This window comes from Urocitellus parryii, chromosome 6 (assembly GCF_045843805.1).
Source record: "Urocitellus parryii isolate mUroPar1 chromosome 6, mUroPar1.hap1, whole genome shotgun sequence".
In the NCBI taxonomy this organism is placed as follows: Eukaryota; Metazoa; Chordata; class Mammalia; order Rodentia; family Sciuridae; genus Urocitellus; species Urocitellus parryii.
In genome coordinates, this window is record NC_135536.1 from 148,745,014 (window position 1) to 148,772,352 (window position 27,339).

Below are 27,339 nucleotides of genomic sequence, written 5' to 3' on the forward strand. Positions count from 1 at the left end.
CCTGCTCCCCGTGTGCCGCGGCATCTCCCAGGCTGGCCTCCTGCTCGTCACACCGAGATATGTGGCCCACTTGTGAGCCTCTTGGGACATCTGTGCCCTTCCCCTTGGTACCCTGGACCATCCTCCTGATGCCATGGAAATGACACCAGAAAGAACTAGACCAGGAATAGGTTCCAAGTCGACAGGAAGGAAAGGGCTGAGTCTTGCTCTGAGAGGGCAGGCAGCAGGCAGGAGGCAAACCCCATGCCACAGTGATCCAAGCCCCAGGCCCTGGAGGGCTGGCCCAGCAGAGGAGAGGGGTTCCAAATGGCACGTGAAGGATTCAGTTCCAGAAACTGTGCAAAGGAGCTCCATCCCCAGCCTTTGCCCTCCTGTCTGTGGAGAGACATTCAGCTGCTTTGTTCAATTGAGCCAGGAGGGACGGCCAGGCCCTGCCTGCCATTCTGCTCATCCTTGTGACAGGCACTGGTAGGGTGGAAGCCAGTCTGGCCTGCCCAACAGATGCCCAGTGGCCCCTGGAGAGGTGGTGTCTCTCAGAGGTCAAGGTGGGCAGCACACATGAGCCAGCACACAGAGGTATGTCCAAGGTCCCAGTAGGGTCTCCTTGTCCCAAGAAGGGTAGACTTCCCTGGGTGGGGACCAGTGGCTTTCCCAAGCACATCATGTATCCCCTCGTGTAGCCCACGGGGTTAAATGTTGGTCATGGAAGAAGTAGGGGCCAAGATACCCCTCGACTCTGGCCACAAGAAAATGACAAGGGATGGAGGGGAGATGGGCAGAGTCTTACCTCCCCAACAGAGTTGGACAGAGCCTGGACTATCTTCTCATGGGCTGTGGCCACCACACTCTGCCCATTGATCTCGATGATGCGGTGGCCAACACGGACGCCACCTCGTTCGGCGATGCCCCCTCTCATGAGGCTGCAGATCTGAGTAGACACGGTTGGGTCAGCATGCACATTCCCACCACATCCCCAGGGGCTCCACCATGTCCCCAAAGATGGGAAAACAGAAATTACTCATGCAGAGAGAACAGCCTTACTTGACAGATAACTTCTACATGTAATTCCCTGACTCATGAAGGGACATTTATGATTTGGAATATGTTAAAAGAGAGAGAGAGAGAGTCAAAGCTGTGGTGTGAGTGGGGGACCATCCAGGTCTTCAATCCTCCCACGGTGGAATCTGTGACCTTTGCTCCTGGTGTTGGCAGAGGGTGGGGGGGGGCAGTGTTGTGCACAGTCGGTACAGGTTCTGGATGATTCTCTGCCAGCTGCACCCTAGCCATCGTTCGGGGGAAGGCAATCCCATCCCCACCTCCTGAGGACAGAGGAGATAAACTCGCAAGCTGACAACTGGAGTTTAGGAAACGGACAGTGAAGGCTGTCAGTGTGTCTTCATTAAAAATCCAGGCGTCAGAAAGATGAGCGTTCGTGGGACACCAGAGGGAGAACAGCCCCTGGAGGGTGGGGCCTGTCGACTCATTAGAGAAGGGAGGATGGGAAGGACCAGGGGGCAACACCCAAAAGCATGGGTTCCCTGAGGAACCCACGAAAGGCATGGAGATGAAGGTGCCGCAGCAGGAGGAGAGGTTGAAGTCCTGGGACCCAGCTCGAGATGCGGTGAGGTGGGGCAGGGAGCAGAAAGTGGCCCAGCCTCCCTCCACTGCCAGCTGCTCCCAGGGGCCAGGGATCTTAATCCGCTGACAGCCAGGCAGAGTGATGGGTAGGCAGCAGCCTCATGGGAGCAGAGGCATCCCGAGAGCGGCCACAGCACACTTGGTGCTCTCTCATGTCCACCCCCTGCCCCTGCCCCAATCCCAGACACCTCAGCCAGCATGAGTGAGCCCTCAGAAGCCCCTGGGCAACATGGGCCACACAGGGACAGTGTCCAGCCCCGTGCCCAGCACTGTGTTGGCATCACTGCCTGGAACTCTGTGTTTGCAGATGAGGAAGGTCGGGCCCACAGGCAAGTGCGAGAGGTCCAGGCAGGCGTGACTTGTCCTCCCTTGCCTAGGGACACACATGACGTCATCTGAGAGCCTCGATGAATTCATCATGGCTTTCTGTCCTTCAGTTTCCTCTCTCTGGGAACCCTAACAGCCCAGCTACCATCTCATTGGTGTTTTTATGACTTTTGACAGGTCCTCAGATTTAAAAGGCAGGAAACCATGACTCAGGCCAAGCAAGGTGCTTCTGGAACACCAGAGGGAGAACAGCCTCAAAGGTCAAGGGTCAGCTGTCCACAGGAGAGGCTGGTGTGGATGCCGGAGATCTCAGGCAGGAAAGCGGGGCCCTTTCATCCCATGGAAAGCTTGTACCTTATGGCTCTTAGTGCCGGGAAGTGAATCACTCCCTGCTTGTCCCAGAGACTTGGGAGTTTGGGGAAAGCCCCACCTGTGTCAGAGTGCTGGCTGGTGTGGCCTCCGCCATCTAATTCCTGAGCTGAGCGCCTCCACCAGCCTATCCCTGCCCCTCTCCCTCAGCACCTGGAAGTGCATCTTTTTAAGAATGATGTAGGCTTAAACGTCCACTGCCCACAGGCTGGCCCTAGTGGCCCCCATGTGCTTCCTGTTTGCCATTTATTTTGTGAGTTCTGCCTGGTTACCCACACAGGTCTTTCCAAAGGGAGCCCACGTTTGAGGATCCTATAGGGTTCCTGCAGCCTGTCCCTCCCCGCACTCAGGACTTCTCCATGTCTGGAAGAAGACATTCTGTGCTGGCTGGAGACACAGGTGCAGACCGATACTGCAGCCCAAGGCGGCTGCCACCTAGCCACCAGGACTCCTGTGGCAGAGTCTGATTACTACCTGGGGAAGCCAGGCTCTTGGGCCAGAGTGGGATCCTCCAGGGAACAGGGGTGTGGGTGGAATGCGGGAGGCTGTGTTTGTGGCTATGGTTGTCTAGAAAAGTGGAGGACTGTGGTGTCCGATGGAATTTGGCTTACCTGATGGCCCACAGACCCTGCACAAGCATTAAGGGATGATTTTATTCTTTTTTCCCCCCAATGACTTAGCGTATTTTGTGTCAAAACTGACTAGTTCTTTGACGATCCAGAAGAAGGTGATTCAGGATCACCGGTGTCACTCCTCTGGCCTGGCCAGAAGAGGGCATTCCTTAGAAAGGGCTATTGTGACTGAGTCCCTGGTGGTGGCTGTCAATCTATTCACGGAGACTCGAGAAAAGAGGACCAAAGGGGAAAAGAAGACAAAGAGGGTGAAAATGGGTTTGTGCCTTAGGAGGGGTGCTGCTGGCAGAACACACTCTGACCCCGACACACAGGCTGTCAGAATCCGGGGGTGAGGAAGGGGAGCAGGGGGTACGGGGTGGGGGAACATGCCTGAGGCAGAGGTCTTGCCGACCCAGGCTCGCCCTGCAGAGACTGAGACTGAGACATATTCTAACTTCATGTTGTGCACTTTGGGAGAAGAAGATGGTCTCCCAGCTGGAGGCTTCTTGATTTCTTGGAAGATATTGTGGGAAGAGAGAGGCGGATCCATTTGGAAAGAGCATTAATTGGATCATCAGGGGTTTGCTGCTAATGCTTTGTTACTTCAGGAGTAATGAGGCTGCAAATGGAAAAGGTGCTTATGCAAAACCAGCTCGGATGTGGGCAAACTTCTCCAGGAGACACAGGGGACCCCTGACTCCATGGAGCGCAGCAGCCAGTGGGCACTAGGCTCCCTGTGGGCCCAGCAGGAGGGTGGACTAGCTCAAGGACCGGAACTGAAGCCTTGATCATGGGCCTCGTGGGCATCTCTGATGCCTGCTTTTTAAAACCCTGGGCCCTAGATGTAAGCATAGGAGTCCTGCACTGGTCAGGGTGCTCCCCATCCACACATGCACCCTCCACTGACACCCTGACACCATGCAGAGAGGCAACGGGCGTGTTCCCTTTGTCCCTGCTCTGCCACTTCCCAGCTGGGAGGCCTGGGGCAAGTTACTTCACCTCCCCGTTCCTAGGTCCTCTTCTGTGAAATGGTGACAGATGATGCCATTCTTTAACTGGACCCTCCCAAACACCGGTTGCCCCAAGGATGCCCTCAATATGCTTGTCCATGGTGGGGGGATTCCACTTCCTGGTTCCTGGAACTGAACCCAGACAGGTGGACTGGAGAGACTGAGATGCTGAGACTAGATGGATTGGAGAAAAGATGAGCTGCACACCCATGTGTGCACGGTTCACAGGCACCAAGAGGTGGGAGTGACCCAAGTGTCCATGGAGGGATGGATGGATAAATAAAATGTAGCACATCTGTACAGTGGAATATTATTCAGCTGTAAAAAAGGAAGGAAATTCTGATACTTGTTTATGGGATAAACCTCAAGGACATTATGCTAAGTAAAACAAGGCAGTCACAGAAGGACAAATATGTCACGATTCCACTTATAATGAGGTACCTAGAGTACTCCAGTTTATAGACAGAAAATATCATGGGAGGGGAAATGGGGAGGTCCCATTGTTTCATGGGGACAGAGTGTCAGTTTTGCAAGATGAAACAAGTCCTGGGGACTGACTGTACAGCCGTGTGAATATACGTAACACTTCTAAGCCATATTCCTAAAGATGGCTAAGATGGTAAGTTTTATGTTGCTTGTATTTTACCATAATTATTAAAAAAGGAAAAAGAAAAATAGATGTCCTAGAAGAGCTGAGGTTTAAAGAAAAGGGAGGTAGAGCGGGGGACGGGTGTCCAGGGGCCTCTCTCTCTCTCCTCCCCTGCCACACCCAGTCCTACTCAGCTGCCCTAGAGCTGGGACATAGTTCATCTCTGCTCACCTGAATACGAAGCCCCGCCACCTGCCCCAGGGAGTGTTTCTGCAGTAATCAGGCAGAAGCCACAGTCAGTCACCCTGCCCAGTCACTGCCTCACCAGGCACTGTGGAGGCTGGGGACTCCCTACTCACTGCCCAGCCATCTCCCACTATCCCCATGGCCCCTGGCCATCCCTGGCCAGGCAGAGTGAGCACTTGGGGCTGGGGGCCTGGGAAGGGTGGGAGTGGGTTCAAGGGAGCTTTTCCAGGCACTGGGGGCAGGGAGACCTGTGGGCAGGGAGGCCCAGGGAGGAGAGTCGTGGCTGCAGGGCCAGGGGAGGCGGGCAGCAGGAGCCCCAGGTGCCAGGCCAGGCACTGACTGGTGGGCAGGAAGCGGAGGCCACAGTCTCCGAGCCATTGGTGGCATTCTGACCCTGGGGCAAGGGATTTGAACCGGAGAAGCCAGGACCATCAGGTCTCCAGAGTGCCTCCTCACACTCCCCCTTCCTCCCAGTGGGGAAGCTGCTGTGGGACCTCCAGCACCTCCCCCCGGAAGGTGGGTGGGAGAGAGCCTGTGGCCTGTCATGGTCACCTGGCCCTACCTGGCTGTCCCTGACTGAGGCTCAGGGCTCTGTCCTCAGGCTGGCCACAGCACTACCTTTCTTTTCCTCTTGCCTTAACTTAGCCTCACAAGGCACCAACCAGGGCCCCAACCCTCCTCGTCTCTCGGCTCCCACTCCTGGACCTCTGTTCTGCACATCCTTTCCGGCTGTGTGACCCCAACAGCCGTGGACCTTGATCTGACGTCCTGGGACAAGTCCCAGGCTCAGCGTAGCCTCCACACAGCTTGCCGATGTGGAGGCCAGGGGACTCCCTACCTACTCACAGTAAGAAAAATTTTCTCTCATTTCTAGTTGTTTTTCTAGAATGTTCTCCTCGTGTCTTTCCTCTGTGCTGCTGGTGAGCACATACATCCTCCCCACTCACCCTGACACCACTTCCTCCTTACCATCTCTCCTCAGCTCTTTAACACTTGGGGCTGTTTTAAATGATTTGGGTATTACTGGTCCCCCTACTTCTTCTATACTCATTTAGTGGCCACATCACTGTCCCCTGGGACCTTTGCAGAAAGAAAACACCAAGGGAAAAAAAACCATGCCAACCAAACTTAGGTCAAAGAGAAAGTGGGAAACTTTTAACTGAAGAACTTTGGCCTGGGGAGCAGGCACAGGTTTTTTGGCCAGCCCAGTATTCACTCAAGCCCAGGAACACCTCCTCCAGGCAGCCCTCCTGCCTCCTTAGTGTCTGACATGGAGTCTGATTCAGGGAAGATATTTCACAAATGTCTCCTGAATCACTGAATGAGTAAATGAACAAGGAAGAAAGGGGTGAACCAATGAGTGATCATGCATTTGTGGAGCAGGGTGAGTCTGATGTCACTATTAATTGTGTGTATTCAAGCTACGGTTTGCTAGCCAAGTCTGCTACCCTCCCTTCCTAAGCAGACATTTGCTGAGTTTAGCCATCACTGGGACATGGGTGCGTAGGCAGGGCTTAGGGACCACTCCTTTCCTGGCCTCCTTTTCTAGCTGGGCCAGCACCCAGGGATCCACTGAAAATTCCTTCCCCATGTGGCTTGGCTCATGGAAGCTGTGCCCAATGGCCTTCCAACCAGACATGAGCTACCATCCCCCAGCTCCCGACGCCCCGTCCCCACATGTGGCGAAGGCAGCCCAGGGTGGGGAAGTGGACTCACGATTCCATTCTGCACACTGAAGCCCAGCTGGTACTTGAGGTCTGGCCGCTTGATGAGGACCGTGGTGACTGGGGGGCAGCTGACGATGTTGAGCTTCACCTGGGTCTGGTTCTTCAGGCCCTGAAGGAGCAAGGGCACAAGAGTCACAGGAGGGTCTTAGATATCACTTTGGGCAGAAAGGTGGGAACGTGCCCCGGGCCCTGGGAGGGTGTGCTCATGAGAATACACTTCTCGGCCTCGGTGAGCTATCAGCCTCATGGTGCTCCATAAACACAGGTCACTCAGTCATTCACTCGTTTCCTCAGGAAGTCACTTTTCAACCTCAGTGCCTCCTCTATGCAGGGAATGAACCTTATCCTGATTCTCAGGACAGTAGCTGGGTATCCCGGGTGGCAGTGCATATGGTGGCCCACCATAGGCTGGTGCCGTCTCTGACCTGTGCATACACGAGCCATTTCAGGAGTCAGAAGCCAGGCTCTGAGAGCTACTGAGAACCAATGGGTTGAGCATCAGGGTCACCCTCAGGGTGCTCACAGGAGGGGCTGCCGACATGCTGAAGGCAGAAGGAGAACTTCCTCTTTGGAAGGATGTGGGGGATACTTCTTCAAACCAAACATCCTCCAATAATGCACAGTGCCGAGAGGGACAGCTCAATGAGACTCAGCATCCAGAACACCGGAGGCTCTGGGTGCTGCATCGAGGTGGGCTAGAGTCACCTCAGGCCCCAGGGAGGACATGATTATCAGTGAGCCCCCGCCAGACTGCAGTCCTGGGGTCGGGCAGAAGTCCAGAGGCAAGGGAGGGCCCCAGCCCTTTATATGGCTCTAGTTTTCCCCTGCCTGGAGGTGGGGACAGCCCTCATGCACACATAGCCCCCAGAGCTGCAGGGTCTCCCCATATTCATTTCCCACTGGGCAGAGGCTCCACTGGGTCAGCTCCAAAAGCCCATTTGCAGAATACTCTGGTCTTGGGGTGCCTTTCATCTCTCAGGACAAAAGGGGCTTCTTCCAGCACCAGGACCACAGAGGGATAGGGGTGAGGCCACTTATGGGTCACAGGAGCTGCCACCAACAGGCTGCTGTATGGAGTCTGCCCCTCCCGAGGCAGCCAAGTGTAAAGGCCCTCCATCCACTTGCTGGTGTCCCCTCTGCCTGATCCTCTTGGGGACAGGTCATGTTTCCCAAAACTACAAGCCCAGGGGTCAGATGGTCAGAATGGCCTTTCTGGCACACGATCCACATGGCTGACCCACTCTTCCAGTCCACCAGGACCAAGGGGGTTTCCAGAAGTGGGATTTTCAGTGCTAACCTGGGAAAGTACCAGGTAAACCCAAGTGAGTTTGGCATCCTATGCCCACAGGTCCTCAGCCCCTTGCCTCAGGTCAACGTGATTCAGCCCTGGGCCACTGGAGTAGGAACCTTCCCCCAGCGCCTTCCCAGGGCTGCCTGAGTACTTCTGATGTTAACCATGGGGTAGAGTCTTGGCTTCAAACTTTTACTCTGCCACTGACCAGTCACCAGGTGGTTTTCTCTGGGCTTCAGTGCCCTGACATGGGTCAAATGAGGTAGGGCAGAGGTTCCCTCTGCACTCACCTTGATGATGCCCTGGCAGGTGGCGAGAGGCAGCCCCACCAGGCTGGTGCCATTGATGGACATGATCTGGTCCCCGATGCTCAGCTTCCCAGAACGAGCTGCTGGGCCTCCATTCATCATGTTTGCCAGGATCACCGTGGGCAGGATGGAGCCCCAGCCCGACTCTACGACCACCACGCCCAGAATCTCACCCTTGTGCTTCTCCAGCTGAAGCTGCAAGGGAATTGACAGGGTGAGAGGGCCCAGAGTGGGGTCCAGGTTCTGGGCCAAGCACCTACAGAAGGACTGGCCTGACCCAGGTCTGGTGGGTCCTGACTTGCTTCTTGGCCAGTTCCTCTCAGCCAAGAGATGTCTGCTTTGTCCCCTGACCTCACCCAACTTGGGCTCCCCAAACCCTCTGGGGCCCACCAACTCAGGGAACCTGGAAGCCCAGGGTTCATCTCCTCCTCTACCCAGCATGGAAGCCCCCAACCCCAAGCAGGACTCCCATGTCCTGGCTTCTGCTCCCCACCCCCAAATCCACAGAGGCCAGAGGCATGTTCTCAGCATCGAGAGCCCATCCTCTGCTCCTAGGCTTTCCTCTTATCTAGGAAGGTCTGTTTTTCTTTGCCTCAAGAGTGGCTCTCTCAGAAAACGACCTGTCACTTCATTCAACAAACAGTCAAGAGCATTCATTCAAGATATACTCAGATTCATTCACTTGACCAGGATCCAGGATCATTATTTACTCATTCACTCATTCAATAAGTAGCCAGGATCGTTTGTTCATTCACTCAACAAACTGGTCAGGAGCATTCTTTCATAGGCAGATAAATTCATCTGTTCTAGAAACAGTCATGGTAAGGGCCACCCCCAGGGGAACCTGCTGAGGCCTCTTCCGCTGACAACTTCAAAACTGCCCCTGCCAGAGCACCTAAGTTCCCTCTTTTAAAGATGCCTCCCACATGCTTTCAGAAATATCTCCTGGGTGCTGAGTGCCAGTTGATGATAATAGCAGCATTAAAAGGCACATTTTCAAGGTCATGAACACTGATTGTAATCAGCTTCTTTGTTAGAAACCTCTCATTTCACACACCAGCTCAGCTCAAGGCAGGGGCAAGACGTACATGCTGGGCAGCCCCCGAGTCTGCTGTGAGGCAGTGACGTGCATCTGAGAGACAAATGAAGGCTCACTCCCACCCTAGCAGCCTGGCAAGCTGAGGTGGGGAAGCATTGGGTGTTGCAAGGCTGCCTGGCTGAGTTCCTCAAGAACTTGGCTTGGAGAGCAGAAGCCCGTGGAATGGGCTTCTGGTGGCCTGCAGAGGGCCTACCTCCTTGCAGTTCTCGGAGTTGGAGAAGTGGATGAGGTCATCGTTGTACATCTCCTGGGTGTTGATGATGTCGCTGTACTCCTTCTGGCTGAGGTCTTCTGGGTTGATGCCATTGGCCCGCAGAAACTCCTGGTAGGCCACACTGAAGGCCTGCCCAATGGACTGGGCTATGAGTTGGGCCTGTGGGGAGGGAGCAAGCCCACTAGACACAAGTTTGAAAATTCAGGTTTCACAGGGTCCCTGGTGGAGGGGCTACAGCAGCTGTGGGTGCAGAGGGTGTCCAGAAACCTCCAAAGGGGCCCTTGCTTGGGCTTAAAAGAACAAGAGAGTAACCCTGGGCCCTTGGCAGGTGACAGCTGTCTTCTGCTGATATCTCACCATGGGCCACCACAGGTAAACCAATTTGCTTGTCTTGTACCATCAGGGCCTGGTCCTGACTGTACCTTCCTGAGCTCCTTTATGTCCCAGACATTCCAGGACAAGCCATGATTTCAAATAAACTCAGAGAAAATGGTGACGTATTTGCTAAATGTCATATTTGATCGCTTTAATTGGTAACTGTACTGTATTTTCTTTTTACCCATCTTACTCCAAAAATATATTCGAAGTATGCTTTCCAGGGAGCATCACAGACATGGTTAATTGTTCCTCCCACATCTATTTCTCCTGAGCTACAGAACCTAGTACCAGCTGGGTGGGGGCCAGCTGTGAGTATTCTGTTGCTCTCATAAGCAAGACTGTGGCCCATGAGAGGCCTGACACCTTGGCACATCAGTGCAGGCCCTACGGAGCAGATCTTTTCTTGTTCCTTCAACTGAACCATTTCTGTGGATGTTACTGACTCTGACAATACAGAGGCCTTGGACACTGACACTTTAGGATGGGGCCTATTCTGCCCCCTGCTGGTGTGCAGACAGGATGATGGGAAGTGAGAGCTAAAGATTCCTAGCTCCTGGACTAGGCATAGCAAGCTCATGACAGCAGGTTAGCCCTGGGATACCAGTGGGACTTTGGGTGACATCTCAGCACACAGCAGTATCTTCTCCTGCTCCAAGCCCTGGGCTGTATGAGCCCAGCTCAGGTTTGCCCATGCTCCCCACCTACCTCCCATTTGCTATCAAGGTGCCCCCAGCAAATTGGCTCAAAGGTGAAAAGGAAGGAATTGGCCTAAATTCCTTTCTTACTGCACAATGCATGATTTGAGTGCTGCAAATGAATATGCATATAGGAAGGCGCACTGGGCCAGATCATATTTGCAGAGCATCTGGGCCTTTCCTTAAATAGGCACGGATTCTAGGTTGAACTACCCGTGCTGATTAGGCTCTAAACCATTTATAGGAAGGACACATCAACAGTCTCCCTTGTTCTCATGACCAACGTGTTGGTGGCGGGCTGATGTGGTTGCTTGGGTACCACCAGGTGGCGCTGTCGGACTGGACAGGCGCAGAGCAGAGATGGGGCTCCTGAAAGGGCAGCCGACACCAGTCCAAGGGAGGGAGGGGCCTAGGGGAAAAGCTGAGTGCTGTGGACATGGGGTCCTGGAGCAGCAGTGCCCGGTACCGACTGGGATCTCAGGGTTGTCCCACCCCTCAGCACCTGGTTCTATCTCCACCTGAAGGAGGTCATCTGGCTGGAAGAGCAGTCGGACAGCATCAGATTTCTTGATCACCAGACCAAAGGCTGGGCTCAGGCTGCCTGCTGCCCCTGGACTCCCATCTTGGGATCTCGGGGGACCATGCTCCTAACCCCCAAAGCTCCTTTCCTTAGACAATATTTGGATCCTCATCCTAACTCCATGGCCCCTCTGGGGGAGAAAAAAAGACAGCCAGGCACCCTGAGGATGGGTATTCCTCTGGGCACAATCCAGGAACCTGCGGAGTCCTGCTGGCTGCCTGCCTCCCAGTTCCCCCTTCAGCCTGTGTCCTGGCTTCCCTTCTACCTGGGCAGAGGCCAGCTCAGAGGGCCCTCTCTGGCTGGCTGAGGCCCAACCCCAGCACCCTTAGACAAGTGGCTCCTTGCTTGGCCCAGCTCACAGCCAGGCCTGAGGACGTTCACCGCTGTGAAGCTAGGAGTCCTGCCCTGGACCCAGCAGGAGGCCAGGTTTCAAGGGCTCTCAGCCAGGGCCTGGGCAGCAGGCAGGCTGTTGCTCAGAGGTGGCCCTACACGTGGGTTGCGTGTACTTGAGAAGACAGGGAGGAAGAGGATGCTGTGCCCAGCACCACGTTTTCCTAGCACTTTCATGTGTGCAGCTTTCTCTAACATTGCCTCAGTCCCAGAGCCGCTGGGCTCCCTCCTACGGGGAAGAAATCAAGACCGAGTAGCCATCTGGACCACATCTCTGAAACTCCGCATGCTCTCCTTGGGCAGGTCCTTTCCTCATTTTTTCAAGGACCCATTCATTCGCCCTTCCCACTGTGACAGCCCTGTGTCCTGTGGTGTGCCTACAGTGGGCAGCTCCTGACTTTAACCTTCAACTGTCCGTACTGGTTGTGCCATGGAAACTCTTGCTGCTCCCTGCTCCTTGATTTTCTCACTAGCTGGCCATTGGCCCTCTGCCATTGGGCTGCTTCTTGCATACACCATTATTTGACGCTCTATACCCCTGCCAGGTCTCTAAGATATCCCCAAGTCCCCACTCACTGAGAAATGCTCATCCAGGTGTCCGCAGACCTCTACATAATAGTGAAAAGTATATATATATGTGCTTAAGTAGGTCTGTACTGAAATAATGTCTGCACCCTATAAATTTGCAGCTGCTTCCAAGCGTTTTACGGTGACAACTTCTTGGGAAAAAGATGACTGCCCCTACCCACAAGTTTGCATCCTCTCTTCAAATACAGTTTTTTATGCTATATTTCATAATCATGAAAATATTGAGACCCTTTTTATGGCTCTCAACCCCAGAACTCCTTCAAGTCCTCATGTGAACAAGAATGCCTTGCACCACTTCGGCACTTACTGCTGCCTAAAAGGGGTCACTACTAACAAAGCTTGAAATGACCTGTCTTCACAGGGTAGAATGGGTCCATGGAGAATAGATCATGTTCAAAAATTCCACTCTGAAAATACCAACAGGAATGGCTCAGCAAAAGCCTTCTTGGTGGTCCCTGAGAATATCAATCCGCAGAGAAGTCTGTTAAGAGATTACGTTCACTCTCTCCTGAGTTCCCCTCACCCCTACCTTTCTGTGGTATCAGAATTGAATCCAGGGCCTTTTGCATGCTAGCTACGCACGCACTCTGCCCCAAAGGTATATCCTTGGCCTTTTTAAAATTCTATTTGGAGAAAGGATCTTGTTAAGTTGGCCAGGCTGGCCTTGAACTTGAATCCTCCTGCCTCAGCCTCCTGAGTAGCTGGGATTACAAGTGTCCACCACCCTGCCCAGATCTTTTGTTGTTGTTGTTTTCCAAGACTATCTTCCTCTGATGCCTAGGCTGGTCCTGAACTTCTGGGCTCAAGCCCTCCTCCCACTTCAGCTCCCTGAGTAGCTGGGGCTATAAGCACATGCCACTTTATGGCCTCTTGGCGAGATCTATGGTATTTTGAACTTCAAAATTATTTTTTAACTTGTTGTGCAGTGAAATGACAAGTACAAAGGCAGAGCTCAACTTCAGATGCAGATATACAACCCTGGCAGGCAAAAATGTGTATTGTATCCACAGAATATTTAGGCAAACATTAACTTTATTTTAGGAGGGGAGAGGTTTTATAAATGATTTCTTCAAATGGATAGCTCCCTTGGTACATTTAACTAAGATCAGATTTATAAACAGCTCTCTCTTTCATGAAGTGAAATAAAACTGTCTTCGCTATCTTCACAAACTTGAAGAATGTGAAAAAAAAATGTACCACTAATGCCACTGGAAATGTTCACATGGCACACAGGGCTTCCCCTTGCTAGGTGGTTTCGAAAGTGCCTGGGATCATGGGGCCACCATGAGGCACAGGGCTGTCGGGGGGGAAAGGCCTTTCCCACTCTTGTGTTTACTTACGTCTTCTGACTCGAACACGTGGCAGATCATTTTATACTGCTTCTTCCCCTCCTGGGCCCCAGGTGTGGTCTCAATGCAATCTTGAGAGGCTGACCGGGGCATGCGGCGTCTGGCCATCAACACTACGATGTTCCCAATGTCAGCAATGTAGGAGATGGTACGCAAGGCATGGTCCATCATGGTTTCCTGTCGGGAGGGAAAAGGAGGCCCCAGTGAGGACAAGCCAGTGAAAATCACTTTAATCGGGCGTTTCTCAACCTTGACCTTATTGACATTCACTGCTGGGTGAATGTCACTGCTGGTTCTGCTGGGTCATTCTTTTTTTTTTTTTTTTAATTGGTTCTTTTTAGTTATACATGACAGTAGAGTCCATTTTGATATAATTATACAAGCACGGAATATATCTTAGTCTAATTAGGACCCCAGTTTTGTGGATGTACACAATGGTGAGATTCACTGTGGTATATTCATATATGTACATAAGAAAGTCAAGTATACGAAAAAATGTTCGATATTTTTAGCAATTAGAACATTATAAATTAAAACCACACTGAGACTTCAGCTCACTCCAGTCAGAAAGACAATTATCAAGAATACAAGCAACAAGAAATGTTGGCGAGGATGTGGGGGAAAAGGCACACTCATACATTGCTAGTGGGACTGCAAATGGTGCAGCTACTCTGGAAAGCAGTATGGAGATTCCCAAACCCTTGGAATGGATCCACCATTTGACCCAGTTATCCTACTCCTCAGTACATATCCAAAGAATTTTAAATCAGCATACTACAGGGACACGGCCACATCAATGTTTATAGAAGCTCAATTCACAATAGCTAAACTGTGGAGCGAATCTAGGTGCCCTTCAACAGATGGACAAGCCACTCTTTATTGCACAGGGCTGTCTTGTACCTTGGAGGATATTCGGAGCATCCCTGGCCTCTCTCTACCCCTAGATGCAATAGTAACTCCCCTTCTTGAGGGAGAAAACCAAAAGCATCTCCAGTAATTGCAAATGTCCTGGGGAGCAGGGGTGAGGGGGGTGGAGGCAACAGGGCATTTTAGGATGCTGATTTGTAATCAAAGTAACCAACATTTGGCTCTGCCTGCACCCAGGTAGGCATGAGATGGGGCACCCTATCCTCATTAGGATTAGAGGACATCTGTGGCTCTGGAGAAGGACCTTCCCTGCAAGGCACGTGGCTTTGTGCAGGCTCAAAAGTGGCCCGGCCCAGAGAAGCAAGGCAGGAAGGCCAATGTTGTCCACTAGACAAGTTCTTCCCAGGGAGCACAAGCAGCCTGGCCCAAGTCGGGAGACACTGAGGCAGCATGTCTGCCTCCCATGCATGGGTTTCCATAGCTGACTTGGAGTCCCAGGCCCCTGGTCCACTACTATTGATGGCTTTTGTCATCTGGCAGGAACCTCCACCAAGCATCTTGCCTGTGACTCCTCCCTAACAAGGATGCACACAAAGGCTCTGAAAAGCTAATCAGTAGGTCTTTTGTGCCTTTGCTTTCCTTTCACAAAAGGAAATCGGGTGTTTCTGTGACCTCTGGTGCCCTGTTCTTCCCCACAGAATCATGTCTTGCAGTGATTATTGCGCTCATTTGTGTAAGAGGGTGATTTGTTTTCTGGCCCATGCTACTGGGGGCTCATGATGACAAGACACAAGGGAGGGACCCTGGAAAAGGGAAGAGTGAGAGTAGTTCTTCAGCGTCTCCTGATTTCTGACCACTATCCAACTTCCTATCAATAGCAGAGATGTCTTCCTCAGACAGAGGCTGCCTACCAACACGGTGGCCATTCTCTCTCCTGCCCTTTCTGGCCACTTACAACTGCACCGTCTCTCACCTATTCCCACCTCTCCAGTCCTTCAGTCAACATTTTTATATTTTAGTCAAACCAATTTTCCTGTTCAAGCCACTCTTCCAGTTCATCCTAAACAGTGACTTGGAACAAGTTCTCAAACCACCAATGGCCCATCCTCCTACCCTGGGTGTGGCACAGGAATATGAGCAAGAGAGTGGAGTGCAGAGAAGAATCACCACAGCAGGTGAGACAGCTGTCTGCCTGCCTGTAAGGTCCGCCTTCAAGTGGCATTTGGGAACCTGGATTTCAGTGGATTTGCCACCACCCTTAACTGATTAGGAGGACTCATTCAGCCTTAACTGCACAAACAACATATCCTAAGATGAATATCTCTGTTTTTCCTGGGAGTCTAGAATTTTGCTACATGCTGGGCAGAGCATGCCTGTATGACCTTCTCCTGATAAAGACCTTGGGTTCTGAGTCTCTATGAGCCTCCCTGGTAGATAAAACTTCACAATCATTGCTGGGGGAATCTAGCATGTCTCATGGGACTCCACAGGGAGAAGATTCTGGAAACATAATCCAGGTATCTCCTAGACTTCATCCACACACCATTCCCTTTGCTGAGTGTTATAGTTTGGGTGTGGAATGCCCTCCAAAAGCTCATGTGTTGGAGATCTGGTCCCTAGCCCATGGTACATGGAGATGTGGTGAACCTTAAGACACGGGGCCCAGTGGGAGGAAAGTTAGGTTATAGGGTGTGTGCCCTTGGAGGAAATGTTGGGATCCTGGTCCTTTCCTGTTTCTCTCTTCACTCCCTGACTCTTATGTAGTGAGCAATTTCCTCTACCTTATGCTCCCACCATGATGTGCTACCTCACTACAGGTCCAAAGGCAATGAGGCCAACTCACTTTGGACTGAAACTTTTGAAACTATGAGCCAGAATAAACTCTTCCTCTTTGCAAGTTGATTATCTCAGGTATTTTGTCACAGAGATGTAAAGCTGACTAATACACTGATATTGCTCTGTATCCATTTGGTGAATGGATACATCAATAGGCCAAAATCCTTGAGTCTTCTTAGAGTCTCTACTTAGGGTGGTCTTGGGGATCCCCAACATTGATGGGTAGATGAAAGATAGAGGATGGAGAGGTTTGGGGGGGTGAATTCAGACTGTATCCACAAAGGATGAGGAAACAAAATCCAAGTCTGATAAACTGACAAACTAGATGCCTGGCCCCCTGTCAGAATCAAAGTTGCTCATCAAGTTCTGATCACTTGTAAGACTCTACAGAAGGGAGATGGGGGTGGGGGACACAAAGACCAGTGGGACAAAGCACAGGCCTAGACATGGAGACAGACATGAGAGGAGGAAGCTGAGTCCATTACCCACCCTGGGACGTGCCAAGGGCCTCAGTAGCTGGGCAAGGCAACATGATGCTCGGGTTAGGAGTGAGCCTCAGCATGAGCCATATAATGGGATTACTTCAGCTCCAAGATATGCCCTACTGCTTCCTCTGCCCCCAGATTCTAGGAACCCCCATGAATGGGGAAGCAGGGGAGGAACTCAGGGCTCCCAGCTGGTTTTCCCACCCACTCCTGGCCTCTTAATCCCTCAGGAAGTGACACATAGCTCATCTGCTACCTACCAAGCTTACCTTTGTTCATTTCAGCAGGCTGGTATAGATAGTAGAAGATAGTATTAATAGTTTGGAATTTTCCTAAATTTTCCCTAAAGGCCCATTATTCTCTAGCCCGTAGCAGTCTTGGGAGGTGATGGAACCCTGGAGGTGGGGCCTAGTGGGAGGAAGTTAGGTCATTGGGGTGTTCCCTTGAGGAGATATTGGGGCCCTGGCTCCTCCTCTGCCTCCTTCATTGTTTCCTGACTTCTATGAAGTAAGCAGCTTCCTCCACCACATGTTTCCACAATGATTTGCTACCTTGCCACAAGCCTAGCAGCAATGAGGCCAACTGACTATAGACTGAAACCTCCAAAACTGTGAGACTTTAGTCTTTCCAAGTTGATTATGTCAGCTATTTTGTTACAGTAATGGAAAGCTGATGAACACAGAAAACAAATGAGAAAAACACACTGACATTGGGAACCAGGGTCTATGCTGTGGGAACAAGGGTATATATGAAATTGGGGATGGTAAGCATTCTATGCTGCCAATAGGAGACATAAGTATAAACCCATGGCTTTTAAAAACATATACCATCTGGATTTGTGCATTGCCAGGCCCCAGGAGCCTAGAAAACAATGAGCACAGCCAATACCCAGGGCTTTTTCCTATATGTCATTATTCATTAAGAGGAGCCATGGTGCCTTGAAGAAATGACCGATTCCAGGTCTGGAGCAGGAAGGCATAAGGTAAGGTGAGAATGTCTTTGTCTCAGAAAGTGTGGAAGTGTTCAACAACCGGAAGGAAGATGCCGAAATGATAATGCAAGTTAAAAAAAAAAAAAGAATCCCAGAGTTCAGAGTAAAAAAGAGGGAGGAAAAAACAAACAAAATTAGAACACACTTTCTCATAGAACATCAGATAATAAAAATGGAAAGCATGGTATCCTTAGAAAAATCACCATTTTGCGCTTCCAATGTTATCCAAAAAGTCAGGTAAGATCATCGTCACCTGATCCCTCCTGCACCTGGGGACAGTACTTCTACACCTGGACTTTGTTCCCTGGGGTCCCCAAGGTGTGAACTCTGGAGATGGTTTATGTGATTTTAGACACTGTCTTTCAAACACTCACCTGTGTGTCAGCATTTAAAACTTTAATCCTCTGGGTGGAGATGAAGAGGTCCACTTCCGTCAGTGTCTGTGCATCCCCCTCGGAATTCTAAGAAAGGACAGTGGATGATGTTACCACTGGAAACATTATTCCAGCAAAGCCCTGGTGATTTCATTCATTACCCTGCATCCTGTGGAAGGAAATCGCAATGCCTTGGCCAAGAATCCATAGCTAAGTGAGAGTTTTAAGTTTTAAGGCAGTTTTTAAAAGGCACAGAGAAGAGGGAGAAAGCTGGCTTCTTGGAAGGTCATATAGGAAAGGGACACCTGGGGTCTATGTTAGAGTCTCCTTGACCAGCAGAAAGCAGGTTGAAAACTGCTGACCCTTGCTGAACTCACTGAACTCAGGCTGTGACTTCTTGGATTGGGGATTCCAACTCTCCTCAGGAAATGGGGAAGACATTTTCAAAGAAGATGGATTAAAACATCAGCTCTTCCTTCTCACTTCACCAGCCACAACCAGATGGACCCCCTTGACCTTGCCCTCTGAAAACCATTAGGGGAGTGAGACCAAGAATAGGCCCAGTGCAGCCCTCCAGTGACAGAAGTGGGGAGAAGCTGTCACACCAATGACCCTGGTTTGTCACCTGTGCTGGAATAAGCTCAGGGTTCAGCTGTGAGTCATGTTTCCACGGACTGTTGTGGAAGCTGAGTCAACTACTCAGGTCTGCCCCAAAGAAGGGTAGCCTTTCATTAGTTTTTTACACCTGGGAGAGTCCTAATTATGACTGCACGCTGGCAATGAAAAATAGGTCCTGTTGGTTTGCTCACTGGGGTGAATAATTCTGTGCGGTTACTCGGGAGCTTACCGTGGCAGATCTTCCAAACAGCAGAAACTAGGGCTTAATTATTCACCAGAAAATCTCAAGTCAATAATCTCCCTGCTGACAGTTCCTCAGGAATTCTGAGTCACGGAGCTCAGAATTATAATGTATTATAATGATAAATTTGTATTTTAGCTCAGTTTTCAGGGGTAAAGATCTGTGGGGCTTTCAGTCTACCACGGGATGATATTGCTTTTAACTAATTAGAAAGTGAACAGAGTCCTAAACAATCCAGCACCAGGACCATGGAGGAGCTTTTTCTGTTTTAAAAAATTGGGTTATGGGCTGGGGATGTGGCTCAAGTGGTAACGCACTCGCCTGGCATGCACGGGGCACTGGATTGGATCCTCAGCACCACATAAAAAAAATAAATAAAAATGAAGAATGTGTCCACCGAAAACTGAAAACTGAAAAATAAATATTAAAAAACATTTTCTCTCTCTCTCTCTCTCTCTCTCTCTCTCTCTCTCTCTTTCTCTCTAAACAAAAATTGGGTTATGTTCAAAATCAATAGGGTTCTAAGAGTTATATTCTTTAATTGTAACTCAAAACTTTCTTGCTCAAAGAGCAGGTCAAAGCCAGAAGTAAATCAGAAAAACTGCAGGTGGTCCTTGTTGTTACTGACAACAGCGGATGCTTGAAATACACCTGAAGTAGACGAGGCTCACGGTGGGTAAATAGATAGAGCCACAATCCTAGCAATAACAGGGAAGAGGACAGCCACCCATCATGCACCCTAGTGAAGAACAAAGGGAGTCCTACAGAGGGACCCCAGAGAATAGGGTGGGCCTATTCAGCATGCCCAAAAATGGGGTTCAGCCATTATCAGGTGTTTCATCAGCTGGGGACAGACCAGAAAAGGGGCCCTCAGCAATGACCCTGAGCATCTCACTGCCCTACAAAGAAGAACAAGCCTTAATCCAAAGTAACCTGGGGGAGGTGGCCTGGGGGTAGGAAAGATGGTGGAATGTGATGGACAGTCTTGCCTTAGGTACACGTATGACTACACGTATGGTTTGACACTACATCGTGTACAATCAGAGAAATAAAAAATTGTGCTGGAACTGTGTACGATGAATCAAAATGCATCCTGTTGTCATATATACCTAATTAAAATAAATAAATAAACTTTAAAAAAAAGCAACCTGGTTGCTGAGGCCTTTCTGAGCTGGATCTACCTGTGCCCAACCCTTCCAGACACAGTGGCAGACCCCAGGAACAGGCTGTGGTCCATAAGGACTCCCCTGCTCCCACCGATCCAAGCCCTTGACATTTCAGGGGTAGAATGAAAGGCTATAGGCAAGGGGCCCCTCTTCTCTGGAGGGGGCACATTCCCAACTGCAGATGTGCAGCTGGGGCCCATTCCACTTTGCCCAAAGGCTCCCAGAGGAGGTCTGTTGGCAGAACACACTTTAGTCCCCAGAAGACTCACTGCAGATGGAAGGGAGTCTGCAGCAACAGAAAATGCTACCACTTCAAAGTGAAGAGGGAGGACTAAATCTCTTGTTTTTTAAGCAGAAAGAAACATTAGCCAACAAGCCAGTGCCAAGTCTCCATGGATTTGCCCTGGACCTTCTGACACTGGGCATTGTGATATTTTCTGTATGAGGACCATGTTTAGAAAATCACCAGCCTTTATTAAATGACTAGGCTGATAAACAAAGGACTAAATGTCAATCCAATTTTTTAAAGTCTGTCCAGACTCCCAAAACTTTTTTTTTTTTCCTTGTGGCACTGGGAATGGTACTTGAGCATGCTAGGCAGGCCCTCTACCACCGAGCTACACCCCCAGCTGGCTCTCAAAAACGATTTTCAATAGAAAGGCAGCTCACAGGCAAACTGAGCTACTCATCATCCAGTTTTAGTAAATGAAACTTAATAAATGTAAATATCAAGAACAATTTAATTAATGCTGTACAGGAGGCCCAGGTACTAAATACAACACACTGTCATATCAAATGCCACATTTTAAAAAGTCCACATAGAAGAGGAGCTTTACAGCATTAGCCATGCTCTAGGATATGGAATAGTTTAAAAAATAAAAAATTCTTCTGTAAGTGGGTGATAAGAAAACAAAAACAAAAGTGAAAAACCATAGTGTCTTCAGTTTCATTCAAGCATCTAGGATTCTCCAACTAAAGGAAGAGAAAAGCTGTTTGGGAATACTGTTTGGATTCCCACCAGAAACCCCCCATGGTACAGAGCAAGCCATGGTCACACAGCAGACACCACTGTTGCAGGGCCACAATGGTGCTACACACCGCTTTTTTCTTGATCTTAGCAGCCTTTTGCATCCTCTGAGCAGCATGTAAGAGAAAAGAAAAGCAGGTGGGCACAAAGAGAAGGAGGACAAAATTATTTCAGTCTTGTGCTCAACCCCCCAATACCCAGGCCTGGCATCCAGCATAGGTCCCCTGCAGGGATAGGGGACAGTCACTGCCTGTGCTGAGCACCCAGGCTAATCAAGGGAAACCCATATACATGCTCGTCCAGTGCTAGAAATAACTGTCAATCATCCCATCTACAGAGGGTGCAACTGAGGACAGGAGAGATGGAATCAGTGGGCAGGAAAGAAGCCAGGCTGGGTCAGGGGCAGAGGGTCCAGGTCTCCTGGTTGCTTTGCTTTTTCTTGACCACCAAGGATACCACATGGCTTCCCTTTCCCTCCAATAAAGGAGGTCAGTGAATGGCAGGGCAGGGGAGGGGGCTGACATGCCAGGAGTACAGACCCCACCTTGCCCAGAAGGGGTGCTATCTCAGCCTGCTCATCCCCTCCCTCCTGAGCCCATTTGGTTTTGCTGACATGGCCCCATCTTCCCCTTGCCTAGCTTCACCCACTGTTCCAAACCAGACAATCCCACACGCATCTAGAACGATAGGTAAGTCCGAGTTTTTCTCGAGGTCATGTATTTAAATAAAACATGACTTATTTTCACTGTTCTGGAAGTACTTTGAGTGAAGCTAAAAATACACATACTGTTGAAATGGGACTTGAAGCTCCAAACATGCTCTACGACTAGAATGCTACGGAATGGTCATCTTTTAAAAACTGTGCTTCTGAGGGGCTGGGAGGACCATGAAGGACTTATTAAGAAGAGAGTGGCCTTTGTGGCCAGTCTAGTATTTGCTCAGCCAATATACAAGTCTCCCTCTGCCTTGCTGGGCACCTGGGCCATTCCCCTTTCTGTGCCAAGGGCAGTGAGTCAGAGCTGGACAGGACACGTGTGTTCCGCTGCACTCTTCCACTTCAATGCTCCCCAGAGAAGCCCAGCTGAATGAGCATCCCTCGGGCCTGGGAGTGCTCCTACCTTGACCCTGCTGACGGCCTCCTGTGCCTGCATCATTCTGATGTTTTTGGAAGGGTTGCGTTCAGAGAGCAGCTGGGTGGACCCCAGGTAGTTGGCAGCAAAGATGATCCCGTCGATGAGGTCTTCTGGCTCACAGGGCCCTGGAACTGAGCAGGGAGCAAAGTGAGTGTCTTCCAAGAGGAGAAGCGCCCCAAACAAGAGCTCACACACCTGGCCACAGCACACAGAACTCAGCAAGCCAGGACAGGGGTGAAGGAGAAGGACAGAGCCTTCTAGAATCTGCTAGCACTCCGGGGAAGCCAGTCTTCTTTCTCGTTATCCCTGGGTGCCTGGTGCAAAAATCAACATGTGGGCCAGAAAACTCCTCGTGACCAGTGTCACAGGACCTTTCCAGGATCCCGGGTGACTGTTACTCAAGGAAGCTCAACCTCCATGGTGACAGGCACATGCCATAAACTAGAAGGCACTACTTCCCAAACATGACAGCCCTTTCTGTACCTTCCAGACTTCTCTGGAACTACAGAGGTGACCTGAAAGAGCATGCTCTACTTCCTCCTCTCCTGTGCTGTGGGATTGCTGCTTGCCTGCAGCCTCTCATCCGATGATACTCCAGCCAAAGGGAGGCACAGGATCCCAGTTGCCTCTGGACTATGGCGACCCAACAGAACTTTGTTCTGCCTCTGTGTTGTTCAGTGCAGGAGACACTGCATTGTGTGTGCTGAGCACTTGAACTCTGGCTCCTGAAACTGAGGACTGAATCGTTTCCTTGGATTCACGGTTGTCCCTCTGCGTTTGTGGGTTCTACATCTGTAAGGTTCAGATCGCGTATCATATAGTTAGACTTATGATGGCTGGGCCTGCACTGAACATGCACAGACTCTTTTCTTGTCATTATTCCCTAAATGGTACAAAAATCAACATGTGGGCCAGCATTGACATTATCACAGCATTTACATTGCATTGGGTATTCTAAGTCATCTAGAGATGATTCAAAGTATGCACGAGGGTGTGTATAGGTTCTATGCAATACCACAACATGACATATAGAGGACTGGGGTATCCATAGATTTTGGTATCCACGGGAGTCCTCTGTGGATACTGAGGTATAACTATAATTTTAATTAATTAAAATACAAAAAGCCCCATGTTAGCCGCTAGTGGCTCCTGTACAGTGCAGCACAGCTCCAGCGAGGGGTCGGCCAACCTCTTCTATTAAGGGCCAGATGGTAACTATTTTAGGCTCTGTGGTCTCTGTTGTAATGAGTCACTTCTCTACCTGAGGGGCAAAAGCTGTTGTAGACAATATGGAAATGAGTAGGTGCAGTCGTTATCTCAGTAAAACTTCATATAAGCAAGCCACGAGGACTGGCCTTGGGGCTGCAGTCAGCAAGCCACTGAGCTCCTCTGTACTATCACTGACCTTCCTCTGAGGCCCAGGCTGGCTGCCTTCATCCCCCCAGCACCTCGTGCTTCCTGGCCAGAGGCCTCCCTTTCAGGACCCTGGCTCCTAGTTTCCTCTTCCCACCCTAGCTGCCTCCACACCAGCCACTCCAATGTCCCAGGGCCAGCTATCCTGTACTTCCCTGGCCCTGTCACAAGCACCTTCTCCTGACCTCTCCCTACCCTCGGCCAGCTGCCCAGGGGTCTTACCTCCAACTCCCTCTGTTGCTTGAAACTATCACCCCACACCCCGCCCCACAATTAGGATGCCAAAGTCCACCACCTCAGTAACATCTGCCTGACACGCTCACCTTGCACAGTCTGTCTGCCCAGGGTTTGGCGAAACTCTGATCTGTTTTCTTTGGACTAGTGGCTGGAAAAAAGCTATCCCATGGGGGCATATTGCTACCATTATACATTTATCATAAAGTTGTTCCCCCAAAGCCCTCAAAACTCCTCAACAGCTCTGATATCTTTCTCTAGAAAGCAGAGCCTCACCCCAGGCACCAGCAACGTCCTACCTCCCTCTGTCTGTCTGCATTTCCCTCACTTGTTTCCTTACCACATGGCCTAAGTCGGAACCCCTCCTTCTGGGTTTTCCGTTCAGCAGTGAGGTCTCCCCCTGGGGTCTGAGGACCACCTATAAGCCCATTCCTCTGTTCCTACAGCAACCTTTTGTCCCTCGGGCACTTAACCAAGTCTTATCATTTGGGCCTCCCCACAGTTTTGAAACATCCTCCAGTTTCCCCAAGTACATTTAAAAAGGCAAAAAACAAAAACCTTCACCAGTGTCTCTAGTGGCCCTCCTCTCTCCTGCCTTTCAAAGCCAAAGGCCTAGAAAGAAATGCCTCCTCCCTGGTGCACCCCAGCCTGGCCATTGTCCTTACCACCCCATGGACACCATGTTTGCTAACAATGCCCAATACCTCTGGGCCAGCACATCCTGTGGGCCCTTCTGAAGTCACACCAGGACTCTCCCCCTGGAGTATGCCCCATCTGATCTGGGACAATCTAGGGGCAATTACCCTCCCCCCACCAAGTTCATAACTAGAGATTCTCACCCCAAGGCAACGGTATTAGGAGGTGGGGGCTTTGGGAGGCAGTTAGACCAAGAGGGTGGGGCCCCTCACAACTGGGATCCGTGCCTTCTAGGAGAGAGTCCCAGGGAACTCTCCTGCTGTTTCTGCCCTGTGAGAACACAATGAAATGCAATAAATAATTCACAGCCTTGAAGGTGGCTTTCCCCGAAGCCACACCATCCAGGCACTCTGACCTTGAACTCTGAGCCTCCAGACTGTGAGAAACACATTTCTGTTATCTAAAAGCCACTCAGTCTCTAGTACTTTGTTGAAGCAGCAAGAACTGAAAAGTGAATCGACTTCCCCCTGAATTCTGAATACTCTTTTGGACTAGAAACCAGATCCTTCATTCACCTACTGCTCCAAGCCTCTTGGGTCCTCCATTGGAAAGTTGATGTCCCTAAGCCTCAAAACCCAGTTTCCTTGTTTGGAGGTGAGTACCCAAAGCAGGTCAGGAAAACTTTTCCCTGTCACCCCAACATCAGAGACCCCAGAGCTTGGAATACTGAGTTCTTGCTCACAACCTCAACCAGGCTGCGTGGGTGCTTCACTCTCAGCAAGTGGCCAGAGTGAGCCGGTTGTCAGTCTCCCTGAAGTGACCTGAGAGGTGAACTTGAGGCTCCACTGGCACCAGACTGACATTGGATTCTGCCTCCATAGTCTAAACAACCCTCTAAGACTTTGGTTCTCCTAAAATTCTGGGAGAAAATGGCACATACCTTTGGGGACACCTGGAAAGAGACCTGTATGTTATACTTTCACCTTGCAAAGCTCAGCACTGGATTTTAAGAACTGTCTAAAAGATCTATACCCAGGGGCTCATGTATCAGGCTGAAATACCAGGAAACCACAGATGCACAAAGGCAAACACAGATTCTCACATGGAACCCTCAAAACTTCACCCTAAAGCCCCCAAAGGCTGTTCCCCCACCCCTAACGGTACTCAAGTTGCCTCTCAAGGGATTTTTCAATAACCTGGGGGCCTCTGCAAGACCCTCACCAGGACTGAGCTGAAGACCCTTCCAGCCTGGCCTACAGAAGTCGTTGATCTCTCTGGGCCTCCCTGGCCCTCCTCAGTGGATGGACACTCCAGCGGCTCTTGGATGCACAGTGGTTGGTAATGGTTTTGGCGGCAGGTACTTTAAAGCACTAAAGCAACATAGTGCTGTTACCGTAAGCCCAAACGTGGGCTAGAGAGCAACTCTCATAGATTTAAACATAGTGTTGAGACCTGAGAGGCAGGTAACCCTGGTATCTAGGGGCCCAGAGCCCTGGTCCAGGGTGCTGACCATGCTCCATGAGCTGACTTCTTCAGCCCTTGTGGGGGAGTGTGAAGGAGCACCCCACAGTGGTGACACCTCTCAAAGAAAAGTCCTACAAGAGCTAACCAAGAGAGGGGCTCAACTTCTGAGCCTGCAACCCCCCAGGCTCCTGATCCTAGGACCTATTCACCCTGGGTCCAGGACACTTGCTCCAGGAGTACATCAGGGACTAAGGGGACAGGGCAAAGACCCTGCACAGCTTTAGAACAGGCTCAGAGAAAGGCTCACCGAGTCCGGGGATTGATATAGGCTTTTTTTAATACTGCAAGAAAGACTGGGGAACTGTGCCAGGTTGGGTGGGGTGAGGAGGGGAAATGAATCTTTGCCTCCTCCCTAGTCTGTCACCATTTTAGAAGCAAATAAGGCACAGGCCTAGGCTTGCTTTCTCAGGCAATAAGGCACATGCCTAGGCTTGCTTTCTCAGGACACTGGCCCCCACAGGCTTGGCAGATCTCTGCAGAGCTCCAAGGCCAGGCTCAAATCAGGCTCTTTCTTCTACCCCAGGCACTTTGGTCCTCGCTCTGGAACATACAAATCTCCCTGCCCAGCTGGGCAGGCATGGATGCGCCAAGCAAGTGGTGGCTTCAGGGCTTATAGGGGTGGTGCCAGGGGAGAAACCCTGCCCATCTGCCCACCAGCAGCAGTGGTTTGTACTCCAAGGGCACCTGTGAGGGGCAAGCAGAGGCCACCCGAATAGAGGGAACAGAGTTCCAAGCAGCACCCTCCACCCTGACCTCCAGGACCTTGGACTCTAGGTCCCCAGTTTTTACTACGTGTCACCTTGCCCTGGGGCTTTGTTCTCCCCAGTGCACATGGTTTGGAGCATTCATCATTTGTTTAGGGAATCACAGTGATGCCCACGACCTCTAGAGGGGCCTGAGGCAATGACAGTTACTGACCAAAAGATGGTGTCCCTTTGTCCTACAAGAAGGTGCTGGTCCTCCCAGCCTCCCTGGGGTGCCCTGGGCATCACACCCTCAATCAGCATCGGGGGCTTGTTCTGAACAAGTGAGCTCAGGTCCTATGTATGCATGGCACCCCGAGGACCCCAATCCCTGAGGAGAGGTGGGACAGGCCTTGCCTTTTGAATCAACTCCCAATGCCTTCTGACTCCTCCCTGGCCAGTTCCCACTGGGACCGCGGAAGCTCTCTGGATCTTGCTGAGTTTCATGCTCCTGTTTGAACATGGACTCATGTTCCTGAGTACATTTATGAAGGACTGGCTCCCTCTCCCCCTGGAGTGTGCCCATCTGATCTGGGACAGTCTGGGGGTGAATACTCCTGTGTGGGAAGAGCAGCTGGACAAGACCAGGGAAGCATTCAGTGACTTAGCTGTGACTCCACAGATGCCCACCTCTGTCTG

The 27,339-nt window shown here is 50.8% G+C and overlaps 1 protein-coding gene across 4 annotated transcripts in view; it reads right to left on the reverse strand.

The window, feature by feature from the left end:
* Positions 1 to 27,339, reverse strand: part of Apba2 (amyloid beta precursor protein binding family A member 2) — a 67,432-nt gene that overhangs the window by 2,106 nt on the left and 37,987 nt on the right. Inside the window, exons 4-11 of one of the 4 annotated variants that reach the window (XM_026406971.2) lie at positions 22,136 to 22,281; positions 21,089 to 21,124; positions 17,966 to 18,052; positions 13,404 to 13,589; positions 9,412 to 9,591; positions 8,102 to 8,314; positions 6,510 to 6,629; positions 788 to 928 (exon numbers count right to left, since the gene is read on the reverse strand). In XM_026406971.2, the coding sequence (XP_026262756.1) occupies positions 788 to 928; positions 6,510 to 6,629; positions 8,102 to 8,314; positions 9,412 to 9,591; positions 13,404 to 13,589; positions 17,966 to 18,052; positions 21,089 to 21,124; positions 22,136 to 22,281 (1,109 nt within the window). The remainder of the gene's footprint in view (positions 1 to 787; positions 929 to 6,509; positions 6,630 to 8,101; positions 8,315 to 9,411; positions 9,592 to 13,403; positions 13,590 to 17,965; positions 18,053 to 21,088; positions 21,125 to 22,135; positions 22,282 to 27,339) is intronic. The other 3 variants (XM_077799948.1, XM_077799950.1, XM_077799949.1) reach the window with 3 other exon arrangements.